Here is a 22289-nt window from a genome sequence, read left to right as displayed (position 1 = left end):
TGTGCTTGGCCCGGACGAGGAGCATCAGCTACGGGTGTCACACCCTTTGCGAACTTTTTTGCCCGTTCATATAATTGATTCCGTAACGAACATTAGCCTTCATACTAAGCCTCCATGCTACGGTGGATTTCTATAGGTTTCACACTTTAACTGCGGAGAAACGAATAACGGAATGCTGCTCGTTTCTCGTGCTTATCGATAGTGGGGCGGCCATTTTGCACTGCTCTTGGGCCGGTGTTTCAGCGAGCACCATGCAGCCTCCTAGTGAACCAAATTCACCAAATTCAAGGCTACTGGCGCCATTATTTGGTATTTGTGTACACTTTCACGATCTTCATTTGACTGACCTAGGGCACGAATACGAGAACACGACAGAGGTTGTTTTGTTTCCTCGTCTGTCATCATCGTTTTTGGCGCGCTATGATGTATATGGGTTCAAGCTCCACAACTCATAGGCAAGGAACAAAACATCTGCGCTGAAGAAGGCAGTACCAAACTATCCGTCATAGCCAGGGCCAGCGTAGCGGCCTGCTCGGAGCGTTAGCCCTGTTTGTCCATTCTCTTTTGCCGTCACTCGCAAGTTTCGCACCGTCCGCGATTCACTGTTTTGAGGTGCGCTTCAGAGCGCAGATCCGTTGTCCATTCACTTACAAATAGGCGTCCAGGGCTTATAGACCGGCTGGTCGCTGTCAGCCGGGCTCGTCAATGCGTCTATTGTCTATGCTAAAGCCTCCAAGCGAGAGTGGATATAGTGACCCAGCTGTTCCGCCTGGCTAAAAATAAAAGAAGCAATTTTGCATGAGGGCTGTACTTTCACAGTGAACCACGGAACTGGCGTGGAAATAAAATAGTCTTACATACAGCACTTGTCGTACTGGCTCCTTTGGCAGCAGCGCGTGATCTGATACCGTGCACGACGTTTGATCCCCACCGCAATAGCCGCATTTCGGTCAACCCGAAACGCAGAAATACTCTTGCATTCAGATCACAGGCTACGTTGAAGGCCGCCACCAAGGGTGGAAAACAATCCGGTAGCTGCGGCGTTTCTCGAAACTTCTCTTAGAAAAAAAGATTTATGAATCATAAACTTTCATGAATACCGCTGCAGGCAGGGTGCCTTTAATGCAGACTCTCGAAAGAATCTGAATACCGCAAAGTCTCAAATAAAGAGCCACACACCTGATGCAATCTCCTGCCGAGCAGAGAAAGAAAACAGGAGCGAAACAGCCCGGGTGCTCTTCGACGCAGCACCAAAGCAGCGAGGCATGCGATAGCATATGGAGTCTTCGTTACTACTGCGTGAAGATGTTCCGGCTGTGAGTTTCCGCAAACGCACGAGATCATCCTGAAGCCACTATCTACAAGAAGCCAAGAACACAAGGGCGGAGACATATTATGGTTTAATGAGGAATATGACGACAGGGAAGGAAATGTTTTCTTATGTTTCAAATTGGGCGTTTATAGATGTGTTTACACTCGACCGCTTCTGGGTGTATTCCGTTCCATTCAAAATATTACACTGCTACCCGCCTTCTCGGTCGAGGCTATCCTTGGGGGCATTCATTTAAGCATCGATCAAGATTGCAATCACGCAACCACTCTTTTTACAATTCCAGCCGAAAAGCGCCCGAAAGATTAGAGCAGTTAAGGAAAGAAGCCGCTGCGAGATCCCAGCAGCCATGCCACATCAGGGTGCATGATGTATACGCACGAACCTAAGCAGCAATGATGGTTGACTATAACGGAGGTTGCTAGATGTAGGGTTGAGCAGTTTTAAAGCCGATACTTCCATCAGCCGACCACGGAAGCCAAAACATCATAAGACGAACGCGGCTTGGGTCATTTTCAAGTGCTTGTACCGACTCGCGCTCGTTTAAATAAACACATACAAGCGTGATTGTAAGAAAACTAAGCATAAGCTCCTTACGATTCCTGCAAAATGTCGCTTTCGAAAAATTTTAGCTGATCGCGTTTCCCTTTAATGCGACTGAAAACACGTCGATTGAGAATATTGAACCAACGAAAGTAGTGGGCGTGACACTAGGCAAATGGGTTGATTACTATTAAAGTCACAAACACAAAAGCAGCACTTCGCAAACTGAATGCCCCGTTCGTTGTGTCCTTTCGTTACCATGTTCTTTAGCACTCACCTAACGTCATAGGCAGCAAATCACAATTCATAGCGCATCGATCAGAAATAGGTTACCGTGACTTTAATTCTCGAAGCAATTTCAAATCGGCCGCTTAATTCCAGCGAGTTCATCATTTGGCCAGCTCTAGCAGCCGGTAGCTGCCTGGAAAAAAACGGGAATTCCTCATTGTGATCTCAGCTCGGCAAAAGAAATCGGCGCTTCCCAGCTACGCAGTCGCCCGTACAAGCATCACCAGTTTAGCAATACAGCTGTATGTTTTTGATTAGCCTTGTGTTCTGTTTGAAATAGGAACTTTTCACAGCATTATCGTCTGATGCAAGTGAATGATCACAGGTGTGCGATGGTGGACGAACCGGGCCCTTCCCATGAGGTACCTATCTTCAAATCCAAGGACCATAAAGAGTTGGAGCTCGATGTGGCAGCCTTGAAACAACTATTACTGGACGACCGAGTCAAGGACAAGCCCGTGGTTGTGATCTCGGTGGCTGGAGCTTTTCGGAGAGGGAAGTCCTTCTTGCTTAACTTCTTCATACGCTGCCTGCGAAGTCAATGCAGGGACAACTGGCTTTGCGAGTCCGACGGGACACTCGATGGATTCACCTGGCGCGGAGGATGGGAGCGAGAGACCCTGGGGATAAACCTCTGGAGCGAAGTTTTCCTGGTAAGCATATCAATCCTGCTAAGGAATCTCGGAAGACTGACTACATATCTGTGCAGGTTCCTACACCTGAAGGCGAGGAGGTGGCTGTGGTCTTGATGGACACCCAGGGCACCTTCGACGGGAATTCCACAATGAAGCAATCTGCGATGATATTTTCTCTTAGCACAATGCTGAGTTCAGTCCAGATCTACAATCTTTCGCAGCGCATTGGAGAGGACGACCTCCAGCATCTACAATTCTTCTGCGAATACGGAAAGTTGGTGCAAAAGGTGCGTAACTCGGGATATAATCTCACTGGGGGCCACTGGAGCACTAGATTTACGAATGCTGTGTGGTGCAGGCTGCACGAGAACTCCAGGAAGTGACTGACGCACCATTCCAGAAACTGGTGTTTCTGATCAGGGATTGGAGCCATTCGCACCAGTTGAGCTTCGGTGAAGAAGGGGGCCTGAAATACCTAGAACGATTCCTAAAGTTTTCTGAAGATACGCCTGAGGAGCTGCGCAAATTGCGTGAAGGTGTTATGCCCTCTTTCAAGGAGATGAACTGCTTTCTGATGCCTCATCCAGGAGCTGAGGTACGTTGTAACTCTTTAATGTGCACGCAGTAATCGACTACTCACGCAGGTGGCGGAGGACCCGAACTTCAAAGGATGCCTGTCGGATGCTCCGCCCAAGTTCAGACAACACTTAGGGGACTTTGTGTCGAGCGTGTCCCACCCAAAAATGCTGCAACCTAAAAGGATCAATGGTGCTAACATCACTTGCCAGCAACTCTTCGTCTTAATTCAGGTATAGCTATGCATGCTATTTACGCGTGTCACAATTAGGTATTTGCGCAGGCCTATGGAGAGGCATTCAAGAAGGGCGACATTCCCACTCCTCAGTCTGCGCTGGAGGTGAGAACTTACATTCCGCGGATGGCGGTTGCAGAACTTGTTTTTTTAATCTATTTTTAGGCGACTGCCATGGCACTGAACGCAAACGCTCTGGCAGAAGCTGGCGCGTTTTATGTGCGAGGCATGAGAAAGGTAAGTGAATCAAAGCTGTTTTTGGGAGGCTTTAGGCTCACAGTCTCACAACACTCTCAGATGTTTTGCGGCGGTAAGTGGCTGAGCGAGGAGGAGCTCTCCAGATGTCTCGAGGAGCGACGCGAGGAAGCCCTTAACCATTTCGACAGTGCCTTGAAAATGGGTGGCGACGACTTGAAGCAGCAATACAGGATGACACTCCTAAAGGTGGGTTTCAATTTGAGCTTTTCTCATCATATGTTTTTAATTTTTTGGAGGAGGTAAGACATGAAAGATATCGTTATTACAGCGCTCTTGATTTGAAAAATTATTGTAACGTCGTTTGAAAAATTGGTTCCGCCACTAACGACCAACATTAATAAAGAACAATACGTAAGTGCCGTTGCGACCTACCCAACTTATTTCCAACCAAATAAATAATCTTACGTACTGAAAAATATATTTGCAGCCTTCACTTTGATTTAAAATAATTATTCCCCTAAAGAAGGAAAATAAATTTACGGTAAGGTGAATTGATAATGTAAGCCTAACCACTGGTATGCCGTTCGCTTCTCACTTCGTTTTCTCAGCCCTAACCGGGCTCACTGACCACTGTTTTTTAGGTAGCAGCATAATAAATATGTCCTACAATAAAAAATGGCACCATATACACATTTTGCCACAGCTGAGTGCAGCCGTGAGAGCACAATCAAATGATCATGCATGGAGAATAAATTCTAACCAGGTTCGAACTTCGTGATCATCAAGTGTGCCACAACGATGCCCCGAACATAACAGTTCAACAGTGAACTCAGGTTGTGTGCAATCTTTGTAGGCTGGTAATCTCGTTCCGAACCGCTCAAAGTTCGCCAGTTTTGTTGCTATAAACAAGGCGGCACTCGACAATCTGTGAACCACTAATTGGACCGCGAACGAGCCATGATTCCATCTCTCTAAGACCTGAAATATTTTACGAATGATTGGTTTATTTTGCTCATGTTATCAAGGTATTTTGTAGCAGTTATAATTTTGATCGGCGAGCAGAAAACTGCTACAGTTGGCAATTGCTTCTCTTCAGCAACTTGGTCAAACAGAAAGCGCAAAACTCATCCTTGCCTCTGTTTTATGGGGCAAGCATACTGTAGAAGCTTTAGGAGCATTTTTGAAACTGCAGTGCGGTCGTTTTCTTAACGGCCATACTGCTGATAGCGATAGAGATTGTCCGATTGCACAATGCAGGTGCGCAGTTTGTACATCAGCGTTTTGTACTCTTTACAAAATTTTGCAATGAATATCGTTTCTAGTACTAGATATGGCAGCAAAGCTTAAAGGTGAAACTGCTCATTTACCCTTCATGGTGATAGTAGAACGTTGCCCTTGATGGTAGACTGTAAGCACAGCGCACACGGTCGGAAGTGGCTCAAACCAACTCATGCAAACGCCACTTTCAGGACGCCATCTGTGAAATCCGAGCTACTCTCTCTCGCGTTTCATGTTTCCCTCTCACGCCTCCTCTTCTGCCTTTCTCCTCATCCTCTTCGAGACTTAAACGCTTCGCGTGACTCAGATATTAGAAACACCAATTGTACGGGTGCGTCCTCGAAGCGCAGGTCGGAGGCCGTTGATCGAAGACGCGTCACGGCAGGCACACACCCAGGAGTCACTCCGGAACTAGCACAGCACTTCGTTCACCTCTTCGTCCCACCGCGTGAACGGATGCCGGTCGTTCCCATTACAGTTACCTCCCCGGCGAAAATGAGCCATCCTGGCGACTTACGGGGACGAAAGAGTAGTCGGGCCATACTAGGGCTTCAGACGCTCGACGTGTACAGTTTCACGCACCCGGCGACGATGATCCGGAGATGGGTCAAGGGGCTCAACTATGCAATTGTAGAACGCGGTAAGGGCCGTGATAGCGGGAAAGCAGTTTCGTGGTGAGGCCGGGAGTTGAGGAAGGCACCCAGAGCCAAACGAGCGCACCGGAGGGATATGACACGGGAGGGTCCGAGGGGTCCCGATGGTGCTTCTGGTGCCACTGGAGTTGTGTGGTGAAAGAGCGCGCAAGTTGTCGACATGCTTCGGCATACATGTGAGCTTCGGAAAGGGATGTGGTCTCGGAAGGCTCAGGACGGTAGGGGAGGATGGTGTCCATGGTTGATGTAGGCTCGCGACCATATAAGAGGAAGAAAGGGGTGAATCCCGTCGTTGTGTGCGTAGCCGTATTGTAGGTGTAGGTTACGAAAGGAAGTTCTTTGTCCCAGTTGGAGTGGGCGGTATCAACGTACATGGCGAGCATATCACTGAGTGTGCGGTTGACCCGCTAAGTGATGCCGTTGGTTTGTGGGTGATAGGCGCTGGTACAGCGATGAACGATTTGGCATTCCTTTGGCAGCGCCGCGACGACTTCCGATAGAAAAACACTGCCACGGTCACTGAGCAGTTCTTTCGGGGCTTCGTGACGAAGAACAAGAAGGTGTAGGATGAAAGAAGCAATATCCTGTGCGGTAGCAGATTGGAGAGGCGACGTTTCTACGTAGCGGGTTAGGTGTTCTACGGCCACGATGACCCGGCGGTTGTTAACCGAACTCGTTAGAAGCGGACGGTAAAGATCAATGCCGACGCGGTCAAAGGGGCGGGCGGGGCAGGGTAACGGCTGCAACGGAGCGGGGTCGTGGCGGGGAGGATTCCTGCGTCGTTGGCAGGCTGTACATGACCGAAAGTACTGACGTAGGAGTACATACCGCGGCAATAATAGCGAAGACGCAGGCGAGCATACGTTTTCAATACACCGGCATGGCCGCATTGTCGATCGGCGTGGAAAGAGGCGCAGATCGCAGCACGGAGGTGGCGAGGAATCACCAAGAGCCACTTCCGCCCGTTGGAGATGTAGTTTCGCCGGTATAAGAGGCCATCACGAACGGTAAAATGGTGGGCTTGGCGACGAAGAGTCCGAGACGAAGAAAGTGGCGAGGGATTAGACAGGAAGGTGAGGAGGGAGTTGACCCAAGGATCCTGCTGTTGTTCGGAGAGCATATCAGGGACACCGGACGAGGAGCAATTGTAGGCACAGATGAGGGCAGAGGCGGTATCGCAAGGGAGTGGAGAACGGGAAAGTGCGTCGGCGTCGGAGTGCTTGCGTCCAGAGCGATAAATGACGTGAATATCAAATTCCTGGAGACGTAAAGCCCAGTGGGCAAGTCGGCCAGAGGGATCTTTGAGCGAGGACAGCCAGCAGAGAGCATGATTGTCGGTGACGACATAAAACGGCCGGCCGTAGACGTTAGGGCGGAACTTGGCAATCGCCCAAATGATGGCGAGACATTCTTTTTCTGTGACAGAATAGTTAGATTCCGCCTTGGTGAGGGCGCGGCTGGCGTAAGCGACAACATTCCGGATGACCAAACTTCCGTTGGGCAAGAACTGCGCCCAACCCCACACCGCTCGCGTCACTGTGAATTTCGGTCGGACAGTCGAGATCAAAATGGCGGAGTATTGGGGGGGGGGAGACCAGGAGGCGACGTAAAGTGGTGAATGATTCATCGCAAGCGGGGGACCAAAACGACAGATTCGGGCTGCCGACAAGAAGCTCTGTTGAAGCTCTGTGAAGCTCTGGGGGCGAGACGCGGTACGGTCGCTGGCGCAAGGGTGCGTGCGTACCTGTGTCGATTTCGTGAGAGGCGGCAAAAGCACAGCCCAAAGAAGGTTGTGAAAGGTCGAAAGACGTGCTGAAGCGCTGGAGAAGTGTCAGTAGCTGGTCATGTTGAGCGGGCGGAAGGTCGGCAGCGATGGCGCGTTGAAAGACTTCGACGGGAAGCGGATAGGGCGTGGTCGCACAAATGTCCAGGAGAGCAACCTCGGGACAGGCACGGTGATCGGAGAACTCGTAGGCAAGAGCAGGGTCCAGTTCTTCGATACGACCGAGGCATTCGCCGCCAAGGAGAGAGGACGAGCAATCAAAATGGCACAGTGACCGTGGGAAATCGCGAGAACTGCGAAAGGAATCAGAAGACGGTGACGGCGGGGGGCGGCTGTGGTGGGTGTGAAGAGAACAGGGCTGGTGAAGGCAGAGTCAAGTAGGAGCGGCACGAGGGCAGAAGAGAAGAGAGGGATATCGGTGTCGGCAGCTACGAGAAGTTTAGCGGAGGTCACAGGCAGGTCGCACAAGGCAACTTGACAGACGGAAGATAGCGCGAGTTCAGCACGAGCACAATCAATCACTGCACGGCGGGTTGAGAGGAAGTCCCATCCTAGGATGACATCGTGCGAGCACGCACTCAGCACAACAAACTCGATGAGATATGCTACGTCGTTGACAGAAACTCGTACCGTGCAGTCTGCGATGGGGTGGATGGGCTGTGAGCTGGCCGTACGGAGCGAAAGGTCAGACAGGGGCGTCGTCACCTTATGAATATTGCGGCGAAGAGAGTCACTAATCACAGACACGGCAGCGCCCGTGTCAACGAGCGCGAGAACATGGACACCTTTGTCAATCGCCTGAATTACGTTGGCGGGAGGAAACGGAGGACTTGGCGAGTTCGAAAAAGACGCAGTTCTTGCCTCCGGAACTGCGGCAGCTAGTTTTCCTCTCGGAGGGGTTCCGGTCGCCGAAGCATTGGGGAAATTGAACGGCGGCGAGGGGAAGGCGAGCGGCGAATATAATACTGGGGGCGAGGCGTAGACGAGCCAGAAGAGCCATTGGTCTAGGGCGGCTCGTGATCGTATCCGTACGGCTGCACAGCCTCCCCAGAGCGAGGCAAGCGCTGACGGCAGAGATGGGCGACGTGCCCTGGAAGCCCACAAGCGTAGCAGATGGGCCGATTATCGGCGGTGCGCCAAGGGTTCGTATGGTGTCGTCGTGTTCGAGAAAACGAGGCTGGGGGAAGTGGCATGGACTGGAGTGGAGCAGAATAGGCAGGGCTGCTGCGATACGTGAGGGAGGCAAGCGAGCCCGGTGTCCGGGTGACGGCTTCAGCATAGGTGAGTGGTGCTGCGACAGGAGGAGGCGGGGCTGGATGGCAGGACGGCAGCGACCTGTTCCTGAACAACACGACGGATAGTCGGCGCAAGGGAGGGCGCGAGGTCGGCAGTAGGGCAGACAAGGTCTGGAACGTGATGGAGAAGAGAAAGCTGGCGGGCGACTTGCTCTCGTATAAAATCTTTGGCGCGCTCCATGAAGAGTGATTGCTCCGAAGGCGAGGGACCAAGGGCCAAGCTAGGAAGACGCTCGGTAGGCGCACCAGATTGCCGCGTGGAAGCGCGTTGCTTGCGCAACTTGTCAAGGCACAGCTCGATGACGGCACTGACGGAGGTGGGATTCTTCGCCAGGAGCATTTGGAAAGCGCCATCGGCTATCCCTTTTAGAATGTTGTTAACTTTGTCAGTCTCTGACATCGAAGGGTTCACGCTTCGATCCTTGTCCCAGTGCTCAACCTGGAACTTAGGAGCGGAACGTTAGCCCGCACCTCCACCAAGTGTACGGGTGCGCCCTCGAAGCTCAGGTCGGAGGCCATTGATCGAAGACGCGTCACGGCAGGCACACACCCAGGAGTCACTCCGGAACCAGCACAGCACTTCGTTCACCTCTTCGTCGCACCGCGTGAACGGATGCCGGTCATTCCCATTACAAAACAAATTGGTGTAGTGTTAACTTCGAGCAGCTAAATAAGTCATTTGGCTGTCGGGTTTATACCCAACAATCTTGGACAAAAACACTTTTGAATAGGAAAGAGTTTGTGAGCACAGTTGTTTTCATATACTGTAAGATATTAGTATAATTTTCAATATATACGAAGGTCTCCAATTGGCTAGTTGGCTTTTTTTTGCTATTAACGTTTTTGGTGTCGACCAAAGCGTCCTCCATTTGTTTTCTGTGGCAGTCTTAACTGCTCGATGCGAGAGATGGAAGCACTATAAAAGAAAGTTTTTTCTGTATATCGGAAGAATGGACCAATACCATCAATATTTCTGTACCAGGACCTTACATTTTTTTCATTATCTAATTTTTTGTCAGAGAATGTTGGACATCTATGCAATTCCGGGGCAAGGCTTCTTCATATTCGGGCCGACTTACGTTTGCCGAGCGCGATTTTTGTTTTCAGCTTTACTCATGGTAAGGAACAAATAACCTGTCATCAATAAGCAATAACTGACATGCACCAAAGTGATAAATGAGCGTGTTTGTACTGCTTTCTGTATTAGTTCTTTGGTCAGGGACACCGCGTAATGAGGCCCCCCTGACACTCGTTTCACCAGAGTCCTTTGGGACTCAAGCGAGGAGCAGTTGAGGGCAGTCTCCCATGCCTCTAGGGAAGAGGTAGGAGAAGGGGGGAGGTGGGAATTTTGAGTATCCACACCATGTAGAAGACATCACAGGTCTCGCCCCAGTACGGGCGCCGCCCATTCGTGTTAGGATCATAATGTTTGTTGATTGCAGGACAGAGTAGAGTACCAGTCTGCAGGCGCCTTAAAGTTCGCTCCTCCGTCTTACTCAACCCCTTTGCAGGGCCCCGGAAAAGGCGGTGGTTATTGTTATAATGTCTTATGATTTCCCTGAACCGCAGCAGCGGCTGGTTTGCGCCAAGCTAGAAGAGCTGGGATGAGGAGCCCGGAGGAGCAAGCGCTCGGGCAGCCGCGTCAGCGGGCTCATTACCTCGTAACCCCCCGGTGGCCAGGAGCCCAAATGATTCTTTTCGGTGTTGGGCGGCAGCAAGCGCAGTCGATACTTCCTCGGCTCGCATTGAATTCTGTCCCCGGAAGGAGAGTCCAGCAACGTGCATTTCCTGGTGAACGACAGGGGCCGTGTAAAATCCCGCGGGCGATGGCGCTTGTACATCTACATAGTATACACCGGGTCGGCAGCCGTGTCGGCACCGGGTCGGCAGCCGGCCCGCGATTATCATCTGATTTCGTGCGTGTCGGTGTCCATGTTACGGGGCAGCGTAGAGACCCAGATCTTATGGCGCCACAGTTCTCGGACACGCTCCGTCTCCTCCGGAGTGCAGTCGTGTTGGATGTGTAAGCGGTTTAGCAGGCGGCGCGCGTGGGATGTCCATTAGATGTGTAGATAACAGAGCAAGGTGCAGCATGTGGTTTAGTGAGCGTCAGCCTAGTGTGCACAACGTGTCCACTCTGCATGGCAATACTTACATCGCCTGTGACAAGTATTGGCTCTATCACTGCCATGCAGTCAATAGCATAAGTATAGAGTGCAATGTTCTTGCCACCACTCTAGCCACAACATGGGAGCAGGTATAGGCAAATGCTTGGTATTTAATCTTTCCCTGGCTGCATTTGAAACTTTCCCAACAGCTGATGAGGCTTTGACAGTTCCACAGAAAAAGCGGCAAGTCGCAAGAGCGTGTGCGTTTTGGCAGCAGTATTGCATGCGCCAACTGCAACTGAATATCAATACGAGTTTGCGGCACTGGTATTGAAGGTTGGAAAAAACACGCCATAAGCATTGTCACCTGAGCATGGCACAGAAGTGTTTGCACACTCCACGCGCAGAAGTCTAGTAGTGACTTGCTTGACTGGTTTCACCAGTGCACCTGTACGTACTCCCGCAAAGTGCAGCAAGACCTACTACCTGCCGCTAGGGAATTATATGCTAGGCACTCATATGCATGTAATGCCTTTTCGCCTAGGGCTACGACTTCCTGAAGAACACTGCCACAACCCCGTGTGCATAAAAGGGGGGGGGGGGGGGTGAGAAAGACGGAATGTACAGTAGCTTTTTACACATCAATTGAAGTCCTATCCTCTGGGTTCGCTCTGTCATGCACAAGCTGTGATTTTGCTGGAGCACATTGGAGTCCGTAGTCAATACCAACGCGTCGGGTACGGAAGCGGCCTGCATGTTTCCGAGGCTCCCTTCGGTGGTCCAGATGATAATGTCATCTGCATATGATGCGTGTTGAATGCCTTCCACCCGGGCCAGTTGGTTCCGGAGGCGCATCATAGCTATGTTGAACAGGAGCGGTGATAACACCGCCGCTCCTTGAGGTGTACCCCGTGTTCTCATCATGTAAGGGCCATATTCCTCGTCCTCAATGCGAAGAAAGGCCTGGTGATTAGTCAGGAAATCTCTTACATGCCCGTAGGCCCTAGCCCCACAATCGGCAGAACTCAAGTTCGGCAGGATGCTGCCATGTTTAACATTGTGGAAAGCCCCTTTCAGATAAAGGGCGAGGATGGCTTTGTCATTGTGTTGCATAGTTGTGGGTCGTGTTGCGTCCCTGTGCAGCTGGAGGAGGACATACTGTGCAGACATGTGCGGGCGAAACCCGAACATGGTGACTGCAAAGAAGCCCTTGCTCTCCAGGTATGGAGAGAGGCGATCCCGTACCATCGTCTCCATAGGAGGAGGAGGACAAATTTTATATCTGCCGACAGTAAACTTGCCCGCACACGAGGTCAGTGATATGGGCCTCAAGTTGTCCGTATTCACGGCCTTACCTGTTTTAGGGATAAGCGTCACACGTGACGTTTTCCATTCGGGAGGGAGTACACGCTGGCCACAGTCCGGTAGGTTCGCCATCAGGTTCTTTGTTATGGGGTCCCGTCCCGGAGCCGTACCCCGCACCCGCAGCCGTACGGGTGGGGAGCCCAATTTGATGGCTTTCCGGAATCGCCTGACACGGCCGGGAGCTCCGGTTGGGTGGCCACTTGCGCAGATGAGGCTGCTCGGAATACACTAACGTTCAGCTGGGCTGTCAGTGTGGCACCAGGAACGTGGACTCCGTAGCGTCTGCAGCGCCTGGGCAGCGGTCGCAGGTATGGATTGACCCGATGGCACACTGTGCCACATCGGTGGCATGCAGGCACTGTCTTCTATACAGGCGAAGGGGGAGCCGTTCGTAGCTGTACAACACCGTCGGTGGTACCTTGGTCTCCGCGATGGTGATCACCGCAACAGGGGTGCCCTCAGCTTGTGCGCAGACCCCACATTTGGTTCCGCACTGAGTTTGCGTTTCACGGTTTCGGACGTTTCGTCTGGCGAGACAGTCACGACGCCCCGACAGAACTCACTGGAGAGTTTGGGGTGTCCCGGGAATGGTAGCTCGCGGTCCCCGATCGGCAGCATAATATCTTGGAGTAGCTTCTCCGCGGCGTCGACTGATTTGAGCGCACTAACTAGCCCGTTTTGGTCCCAAACGGGCCACACCGAAAGTCCCGAATTTGCGTCGTCCCCGAGGATGCTGCGGATTGCAGCGCTGGCTTGTCCAGGACCAAAATTTTACTTGAGGTCGAGCGTCTTTCGCAGTTTCAGCACCACGATGACATTGTCGCTTTCGATGCGTGGCGTGTCCTGCGGCCGCCACCGGAGTTGCTTGGAGCGCTTCGAGGCCGCGTTCAGCGCAATACCACGGTGCGCATGCGCAGAGCGGCCGGCGCCTATTTCTGGGCGGCACCAGCACCGGCGGCCCTCGATGCCACCGCTGCGTTCTTCTTTCCGCGCCAGACGCGGACCATATGCTGGAGGTATTCGTCCTAGTTTGGTAGAGGTGCCTCGGCTTGAGTCGTATCCTCGGTTTGAGTCGTGTTCATTCTTACGATCTGCAATGTCTGTGGGTCGTATGTAGTGACTTCAGTTGGAGCCGCGAGAGCCGACGATCCCCGACCGGGGCTATCACGGGCCCCGGCGCCAGTAGGCTTAGCTCCACCGCCGGCGTGGCGAAACTTTCAAAGGACCGCAAATTGCTCAAAAATTGACTCTTCCTTAACAAACGTGGTGTAAACGGGTGGCGCTGATGTTCTTGGAAACGATGATATCAGGCTTACAGGGGGAAAAGTTGATGTATCGCAATTGATTGCGATCTGTTACGGAGCCGACGTGGTATGCAAACCCGTCCCGCCACCGACGCTACCTCCCTCTCTGACACCGAGGGGCCAGAGGTATCTGTTGCAGCCGGCGTCGTCACTTTGGCGGACGCGGTTGTATGTACGCGCGTCTGTTCTTTCAATCGTTCCTATCACATCTTTGAACTCTCTTCTGTCTGCACATGGCGGCGATTGTAGCTCATCTCGAGTCAGTGGGCAGGCCAGTGCACTTTACTTTTCATCCTTCCTGCAGTCACAACAACAACAACTGGAGAGCTGAAAGACGCGACTTCGATCGCGGCCGTGGCGTTCGAATTTTGATGGAGGCGAAATGCTAGGGGCCCGTGTAAATTGTCAGTGCACTTAAAGAACCCCAGGTGGTCGAAATTTCCGGAACCCTTCACTACGGCGTCCATATAGCCGTCGTCGCTTTTTGACTTCAAACCGCCATCATGAAATCCTGCCCCGTGCTTACTGAAATTGGCTGCTTCTGCGTTGGCGAACAAGCGTGAAACGAAAATGAAACTTGGTTTTGAGGAAAAGAAATGACACAGGAACTGCCTCACATATCTTGGTGGACATTCGAACCACGCCGCAAGGGAAGGGATATAGAGGGAGTGAAAGAAGAAAGGAAGAAAGAGGAGCTGTAGTGGAGGGCTCCGGAATAACTTCTACCACCTGGGGATCTTTAACGTGCGCTGACATCACGCAGAAAATGGGCGCCTTTTGCTTTTAGGCTCTATTGAAACACGGCGCCGCGCTCGGGTTCGGGCCCGGCGTACTAGGCTAAGTAGACGAGCGCCTTAACCTCTGAGCCATTGCGGGAGGTAAGAAATGTGCAACTATTGTGATTCTTGAACAATAGCGAACTAACCTTCACGTATTTCCTTGCAGACCATCAACGAATACTCCGTCGCATTTGTCGAAGCTAACACTGAGAACAGGAAGAACTCTCAGGAATTAGAGAGAGAGAGTAGAAGGGAAAAGGAAGCCTTCGAGAAGGTGATGAAAGAGCAAAGGGAAGCCTTAGAGGAATCCCAGAAAAGGTACAGAAAGGAACTTGCAGCCCTTCAGGCATCCGAGAAAATGAGGGAAGAGGAAAAAGCCGCTTATGAGAAATTGGAGAAAAAGATCAGAGAAGAAAGGGAAGCCCTTGAGAAGAGGCTCGCTGAAGAAAAGGCCGCCTTCGAGGAAGCCCAGAAAAGGAAGGAAGAGGAAAGTGCTGCCCGCAGGGAAGCCTCCGGATGGGAGATAGAACAGGGCGGGAAGACCAACATCTTTGCGATTCTGAGGAAGTCTTTAGAGTCAGTGCCATTCATTTGCCCCCTGATAAAGTGGGGCTTGGACTTTGGCCTCCGTGTGCTGGAAGATTTGATATGAAATCCCTCACGGGTGAGTATCAGTCTTTTGCGAGGTATCCCTTCAGTATTACAAGTATGGTTACCTGAGACCCATTCAGCTAGTACAACTTGATACAACATTTGTCAGGCGGCTTAAAGCTGAACAACGTGATCTCTCTAGGATCAGGCTATGAACCTAAAGGCGAAATTTCTAAGGCTACTGTAAGTTTCTTCTATTTAAAAAAAATATCTGTCGATTTCGGTAATTAGCCCAAATGCGGATATGTGGGCTATCATGATGTGTTTCGGTGCAGCGCTGCTCTGCAAGGTGACAGTGGTTTTTGGTGTGTGTTATTTCAGGCAAAATTGAAAGGACATGTCAACACCTGTCATAGCACGTGCCCTGCGCCACTGCTCACATCATCATCATCATCACAGCCTGACTACGCCCACTGCAGGGCAAAGGCCTCTTCCATGTCTCTCCAATTAACCCTGTCCTTCGCCAGCCGCGGCCACCATATTCCCGAAAATTTCTTAATCTAATCGGCGCACCAAATTTTCTGCCGCCCCCTGCTACGTTTGCCTTCCCTTGGAATCCACTCCGTTACCCTTAAGGACCAGTGGTTATCTTGCCTTCGCAGTACATGCCTTGCCCAAGTCCACTTCTTCCTCTTGATTGCGACTAGGATATCATTAACGCGCGTTGTCCTTAACTTAAGCTGAACCCTCTTTGTTAGCCTCCAATTTTCTGCTCCATAGGTGAGTACCGGTAGGATACACCTGTTGTAGACTTTATTCTTGAGGGATATTGGCAAACTGCCATTCATGATCTGAGATAACCTGCCATATGCGCTCCACCCCATTCTTGTTCTTCTAGTTATTTCCCTCTCATGATCTGGATCAGCGGTCACTACCTGCCCTAAATAGACATATTCTCTTACTACTTCCAGCACCTAGCTACCAACTGCGAACTGCTGTTTCCTTGCTAGGCTGTTGAACATTACTTTGGTTTTCTGCATGTTAATTTTTAGCCCCTCTGTTCTGCTCTGCCACCGCTCACATGCCCACCGGTAACACCTTGCAAGTAAGGCACCCGATAGGCAGATGAGTTGTGGGGCAGTGGCACAAGAGAGGTGCTATGGGAGGTGTTGCCATCGGAGGGAATTGGGTTTCTTGGTTTGGGTTTCGACCCAGGTTGGCCTTCACGGGCAGCTTCTGACAATTAAATGGGCTGCTGCCTGACATAGTGAGCAGGATGCCCTCCACCCAGTGGGCAGGTGAGCAGCCTTTAGGAGGCAGGGAGACAGGCAGTCTGGCAGACAGGCAGACAGGCAGCCGGGCAGACTGGCAGGCAGACAGACTGGCAGGCAGACAGACTGGCAGGCAGACAGACTGGCAGGCAGACAGACTGGCAGGCTGACAGACTGGCAGGCAGACAGACTGGCAGGCAGACAGACTGGCAGGCAGACAGACTGGCAGCCGGGCAGACTGGCAGGCAGACAGACTGGCAGGCAGACAGACTGGCAGGCAGACAGACTGGCAGGCAGACAGACAGAGAGGCAGGCAGACAGACAGGCCGACTGACAGACAGACTGACTGGCAGACTGACAGGCAGACTGGCAGGCAAACAGACTGGCAGACAGACTGGCATGCAAACAGACTGGCAGACTGGCAGACAGGCAGAAAGGCAGACAGGCATACCGGCAGACTGGCAGACCGGCATACAGGCAGACAGGCAGACAGGCATACCGGCAGACTGGCAGACCGGCATACAGGCAGACAGGCAGACCGGCAGACAGGCACACAGGCAGACAGGCAGACCGGCAGTCTGGCAGACAGACAGGCAGGCAGACTGGCAGGCAGACTAGCAGACAGACTGGCAGGCAGAGAGAGAGAGAGAGACAGTCAGACAGAGAGACAGGCAGGCAAACTGGGTGGCAGGCAGACAGGAATGCAGAGAGGCAGGCAGACCTACACAGAGACAGAGAGAGAGAGAGAGACAGAAAGGCAGCAGGCAGACAGCAGCAGATAGCAGCAGACAGTGGCATATAGCGGGTATGACCAGTAAAACTGCTAGCGCACAAAATTGTGCTGTATACCTAACTTGATGCACCCATAAATAGAAGACAACGTAGTGCATAACATGGCAAAACAACCGCGAGGAAAGAAAAACAGTGCGCTGAAGCTCCATATTTACCTAGTGCACGTAGTGCAAGTGCATCGCAGAAAACTGTGTGAAAGATTCAAGGACAAAAAATTAATCAAAATCTACACACGAAACAATTCGCAATGGTGGTAGCAGCTTCTGGAGTTGTGGAAAGGTCCCATCCATTTAATACAGGGTAACTTGAGTGAATTGCCATTTAATGATTCAGCAGAGGTCGACAGGGGTAGAGGGCGTCTTCAAGTTATGATACGTATGAAAGAGCATGTCTTCCCTGCCCTTCACAAGCATGACCCATAATGTCTCTAATACTGAGAAATTTCTTTTTAACCCGGTATTGGACATGAGCGTAAAGGAAGTTCAGTAAGCCATAGCTGGTATTTTCGAAGTTTCAAATAGAGCTCCGAACAGGCGGCAGCAGTTGCATCGGCGAACCGGTTCCGACGTGTTGCACATACAGATGGAGGAAGATAAACGCCGAAAGGCAAATAGTACTATGCGTTGCGTTCCTAGTTAGCCCATTAAAGCGGAGAACTTAAGCCTCCTCCAGACTAAAGAGAAAATGTTTCCCTATTGCGCGTATATTTCAGTTTCCTCATTCAAACCATTAGTTTGGGTACCATGTCAACTTGTGATAACGAATCGAAGACATTCTGTCTTGATTTGAAAGGCACCGAACGGCTTCACAAAACGGCGCCATGAAATACTTTTTGGACATGAAGTTTAATGCTTGCATGCAAAGTTCTCAACTCCTCTTGGTATCTTCGCTCTCCACGTCGGTTCTATAAGCGTCTCAAAGGTCCCACAGCCGGTGTAAGAATGAGTGAACACTAAATCGAAATAGTGCAGTGTTCTCCACCCGGTTGATAACTGTAGTATAAAAGTGCGGTGTTTTCCTCGCTGACAAATGAGTCCTGCGTAGTTTGTGACCGTAAGTGGTTTGGCAGCAGGGCCGCCCAGGAATCGTCGAAGGGCGCGCGACGGACTAATAGACACGCATACATACGTACACTTAGCTTCACATATTATCGTTTAGGTTAAGCAACAGCCATATACCGTTTCATTTTAACAAATAGAAAATAGAAACCGAGCAGAATCTCGAAGCAAGGAACTATAGCACGCTTAAGCGCAATCGAACAATCACCGACACTCACTAATGCCAGTCATCGCCACGTAAGGACCCGAGCAGAGTAGTATTCTGTTCTGAGGGTTCATACTGTCTATGAACAGTACGGATGGACTCCGTAACTTGTCTTTTATGTGGCAATGAAAGGCGAAATAATTGCTCCCAATGATGTTCGAGAAGACAGCTCCGCATAATGGGACATCTTTGAACGAGCTACACGTGCCAATAACATACTTGAAGGATTGTCAGCGCAGGCAGTGGGAGTGCGTGAATTCAGGGACTCGCTCCCACTCGTCCTGCACTCCTTAGTGACGTTTCTGTTTAAGCGAAGGAAACCAGAAAACCAGGCATTAAATTAACCAGGTCGGAATGCCGCTTTAGATGATGGATGACTATTTAGACGGATGACCGAGCCCTTGGCTGACCGCTCGCCGCCTACGCTGTGCTTAGCGCTCCTACGGAGGTGGAGCGTGGCTGTAGCGTGGATCCTGCTCATATAAGATACAAAAATTGATTGTGATGGATTTTAAGTTTCGCGCTTCAGAGCGCGGCAAACTTCGTTTAGCCGTCCCTTGAAACGAGGCAGAAATAGCAGCATCCTCCACGAACGCTATAACATTCAAGGAAAAGACTTTGACATCAGAACAAAAACCTACGGAGAATTTCAAGCCCTCAGGTGAAGTAAAATAAAATGACGAGCAGGCTAAAAACAAGTTTGTTGCTTGAAAACCATCTAGGATATATACGGTACACCAATACAAAAGTAGAGAAAAGTGAAAAATGAAAACCCAAAGCAAAACGATAAGAAGATAAGAAAACAAAAAAGAGCAAAACTCCACAAACTGCTGAAAGAAAAAAACGATCGAGAAAAACTGTGAAAAAAAAGCCTTAATTTGATCAAATTTATGCCCATAAGGGTAGGCAGGAGAAAAAGGGCTTTTGCATGATGCTGGGCATGAGCTTACCTTCCTTGCTGAAAGGCACCGCTGTTCATTTTACACAACTACCAAACCACATATTTCAAGAAATTACGTATAAATATCACGAAACAACTTCAATAATGTGTCAAATATATATAATATATTAAAAGCCAAAAAAGTAGCTAACCAGCTTACTATTAAACATGGTTGACCCTATTTACAATATGCCCGAATACTTGCATTACTATGCCACATGAGGCATTGTTATGCTTCAGAATGCCAAGTAACAAGTTAGTGGCAGACACCTCAGCAGCAAATGACACAAGATTCCTTTCTAAGCTTTCATACTTCATACCTGAATAAGGAGCCACATTTGAGAGCACCTTTTTTATGTGAATGTTGTTAGACCCAAAAGAGGAGTAAAAAAATATCTCGGTCACACAAAAAGCGCACAGGGCTTACATTTCCAGCCGCAGCGATGTCAGTTGGTCGTCCAAGTACACCTTTACCGGACATGACTCTTAATTGTGAGGAAGCTGTGGAATATTGCACGATACAGCTAAAAAATTTTGGTGGCGGTGGCTTAAATATCCGATCGGTTGAAAAACATTGCTTCCAAATTTTGTCCTCGCAGTGAGTAGTTGACTACCACAGAAAACCAACGGCTAGCGTTTATTCCAATAATTTTGCGTCAACTCAAGGATTTTGTAAGAACTTGTAATGGACGTATCGGCAGGAGTGGTCTAATAATCCAATTCGTAACAAAATCTTGCGTTTCAAGGTTTTCTTGCGCTTGGACCGAGTGGCTAATGCTCGCACAGAAACTGCAAGCGTCTAGTGGAGAGATATGCGAATGTATTAATTGCTCTGGTGTAACCTTAAAGCGACAATTAAGTGATATATACTTAGATTAGAATAAGCGCACGAGAGATCGGTATTTCATTACTCCTCAAAGCACCGAAAAAAATTTTAAGGTAGCTTCATTAGCAACCAAGATATCAGAGATTAAAACTATGCTCCTCTTCCCCCCCCCCCCAAACTTCTGAGCAGCGAGGAGAAAGCAACAAATAAAGAAAACAAACCGGGACTGCACCCCTCCGCACCCCATATATCCCCTTATCTTTAGTAAGAGTTAATGTCAGGATAGTTAGTAGGATTGTTCATTCGCCACAAGTTTTCTGCGGAAGAAGACGATACACAGACAAGACTACAATACGAGCCATCGTACTGCCGTCTCGTGTCAGTGCCGTCTTTCTGCGCAAAAAAAACTTTTGGCGATTGAAGTGTCCCCATCCCGCCCACGTCACTTGGGCACACTCAATGAGAAGTTACTGGGGTAGAAACGGCTAAGTATACGCCGTGTGGTGTCGCACTAATCAGTTGGGACAGGAAAAAAATGGGAATCTTATCGACAAAAGAAACAGCAAGTTCAGGTCCTAGTCCAGGCTAAAATAAAGCAGTCCTCTGATAAATGGCTGGCTGAAGTTCGCGAGGCAAATAAAGGGGGGCCAAGAAAATTCTGGAACCATATAAGCTGGTTGGGAAAAACAAATCAAAGAAAGCAGGAACAGATTATAGATGCTGAGGGAAAATGTTTGGAGGGAGACGATGCTGTGGACTACATTACGTCATTTATAGCTGCGTCTTTTAGCGACGCCAATGGGGTAATCTCCCCAAGTGAGGCGGCAACACAGGACAGCACAAAAGAGAACAGCTTAGAACTGACTAGTCTTAACTGGGAAAAGGCGGAAGCGAATATTCCTAAAACCACATCCGCAGGGATAGACGAAATTCCAATTAAGCTGATTAATGAACTTGGCCCAAGAAGCAAGGACGCGCTGATAAAAGCATTGGAGGCAGTCATAACAAATAAGCAAATTCCGCACAGCTGGAGACAGAGTAAAATGAATTTGATTTATAAAGGGAAAGGAGATAAGATGAACATAAAATCCTTCCGTCCGATTACGATAACATCTGTTATGTACAGGCTGGCAATGCAGGCGGTGAAATTAAAAATGCAGTCATGGGTAGAAGGGAATAGGATACTCGGAGAACTTCAGAATGGGTTCAGAAGGGGTAGGCGGTTAGATGATAGCCTGTTCGTGCTTACCCAATGCATAGAAATAGCTAAGGCGGAAAATAGACCTCTGTTTATAGCCTTTCTAGACATAAGCGGTGCATACGATAACGTGAACAGGGAACTCCTGTGGAGCATATTGAAAGATTTAGGTATTGGTGATGAGGTAATTGATTTTCTACAGGAAATCTACCGAGATAATGAAGTTGAAATTACATGGGAAGGGAAAAAAAGTACCACAACTGTAGGGGTGCACAAAGGATTAAGGCAAGGTTGCCCTCTATCACCGCTGCTGTTCATGCTTTACGTGATAAATATGGAAAGAAGGCTAGAAGAAAGTAATCTGGGTTATAATCTATCGTACAGATTAGGCGGAAATGTAGTTGAGCAGCGACTCCCGGGTTTAATGTATGCGGACGATATTGTACTGTTAGCAGATAGCCAGGAAGATTTACAAATTTGGTTAATTGCTGTGGAGACGAAAGGACACGCTCTAGGATTCAGTTTTAGCGCAACTAAATCAGGTGTGATGATTTTTAAAGATACAACTGATCAGGTGCTTACAAATACAAGGCCACGAAATACCCAAAGTGGCCGAATACAAATACCTCGGGATATGGCTAAACGAAGGGAAGATTATACACGGAAAAGCATGAACAGGCTCTTAGGGCAAAAGGACGAAGAGACGCCGGGATAATGAAACATAGGGCATTATGGGGGTACAACAAATATGAAGTACTAAGAGGTATTTGGAAAGGAATAATGGTGCCGGGACTTACTTTCGGCAATGCGGTTCTGTGCTTAAGGGCAGAAGTTCAGTCGAGATTAGACGTAAATCAGAGAGCTGTTGGAAGATTAGCACTAGGTGCCCACGGCAAAACCACAAACGAGGCAGTACAAGGGGGATATGGGCTGGGCATCGTTTCGAGGCACGGGAAGCTAAGAGTAAAATACTATATGAAGAACGCCTGAGGAAATTGGACGATAACAGATGGGCAGCTAAGGTATTTAAATATTTAT

General features: G+C 49.8%; 1 protein-coding gene across 1 annotated transcript in view; it reads left to right on the top strand.

The window, feature by feature from the left end:
* LOC149324876 (atlastin-3-like) overlaps positions 1-22289 on the top strand; it is a 53111-nt gene that overhangs the window by 14315 nt on the left and 16507 nt on the right. Inside the window, exons 2-9 of the mRNA XM_089565224.1 lie at positions 2487-2814; positions 2871-3083; positions 3155-3391; positions 3441-3605; positions 3656-3712; positions 3773-3844; positions 3905-4051; positions 14537-15034. Of these exons, the coding sequence (XP_089421350.1) occupies positions 2494-2814; positions 2871-3083; positions 3155-3391; positions 3441-3605; positions 3656-3712; positions 3773-3844; positions 3905-4051; positions 14537-15022 (1698 nt within the window). The 5' untranslated portion in view covers positions 2487-2493 and the 3' untranslated portion in view covers positions 15023-15034. The remainder of the gene's footprint in view (positions 1-2486; positions 2815-2870; positions 3084-3154; positions 3392-3440; positions 3606-3655; positions 3713-3772; positions 3845-3904; positions 4052-14536; positions 15035-22289) is intronic.

Source organism: Amblyomma mixtum, unplaced genomic scaffold (genome assembly GCF_055824585.1).
Source record: "Amblyomma mixtum isolate Tamu unplaced genomic scaffold, ASM5582458v1 scaffold_13, whole genome shotgun sequence".
NCBI lineage: Eukaryota > Metazoa > Arthropoda > Arachnida > Ixodida > Ixodidae > Amblyomma > Amblyomma mixtum.
The sequence above is the reverse complement of the archived record's forward strand: the minus strand, read 5'-3'. Positions and strand labels throughout refer to the sequence as shown.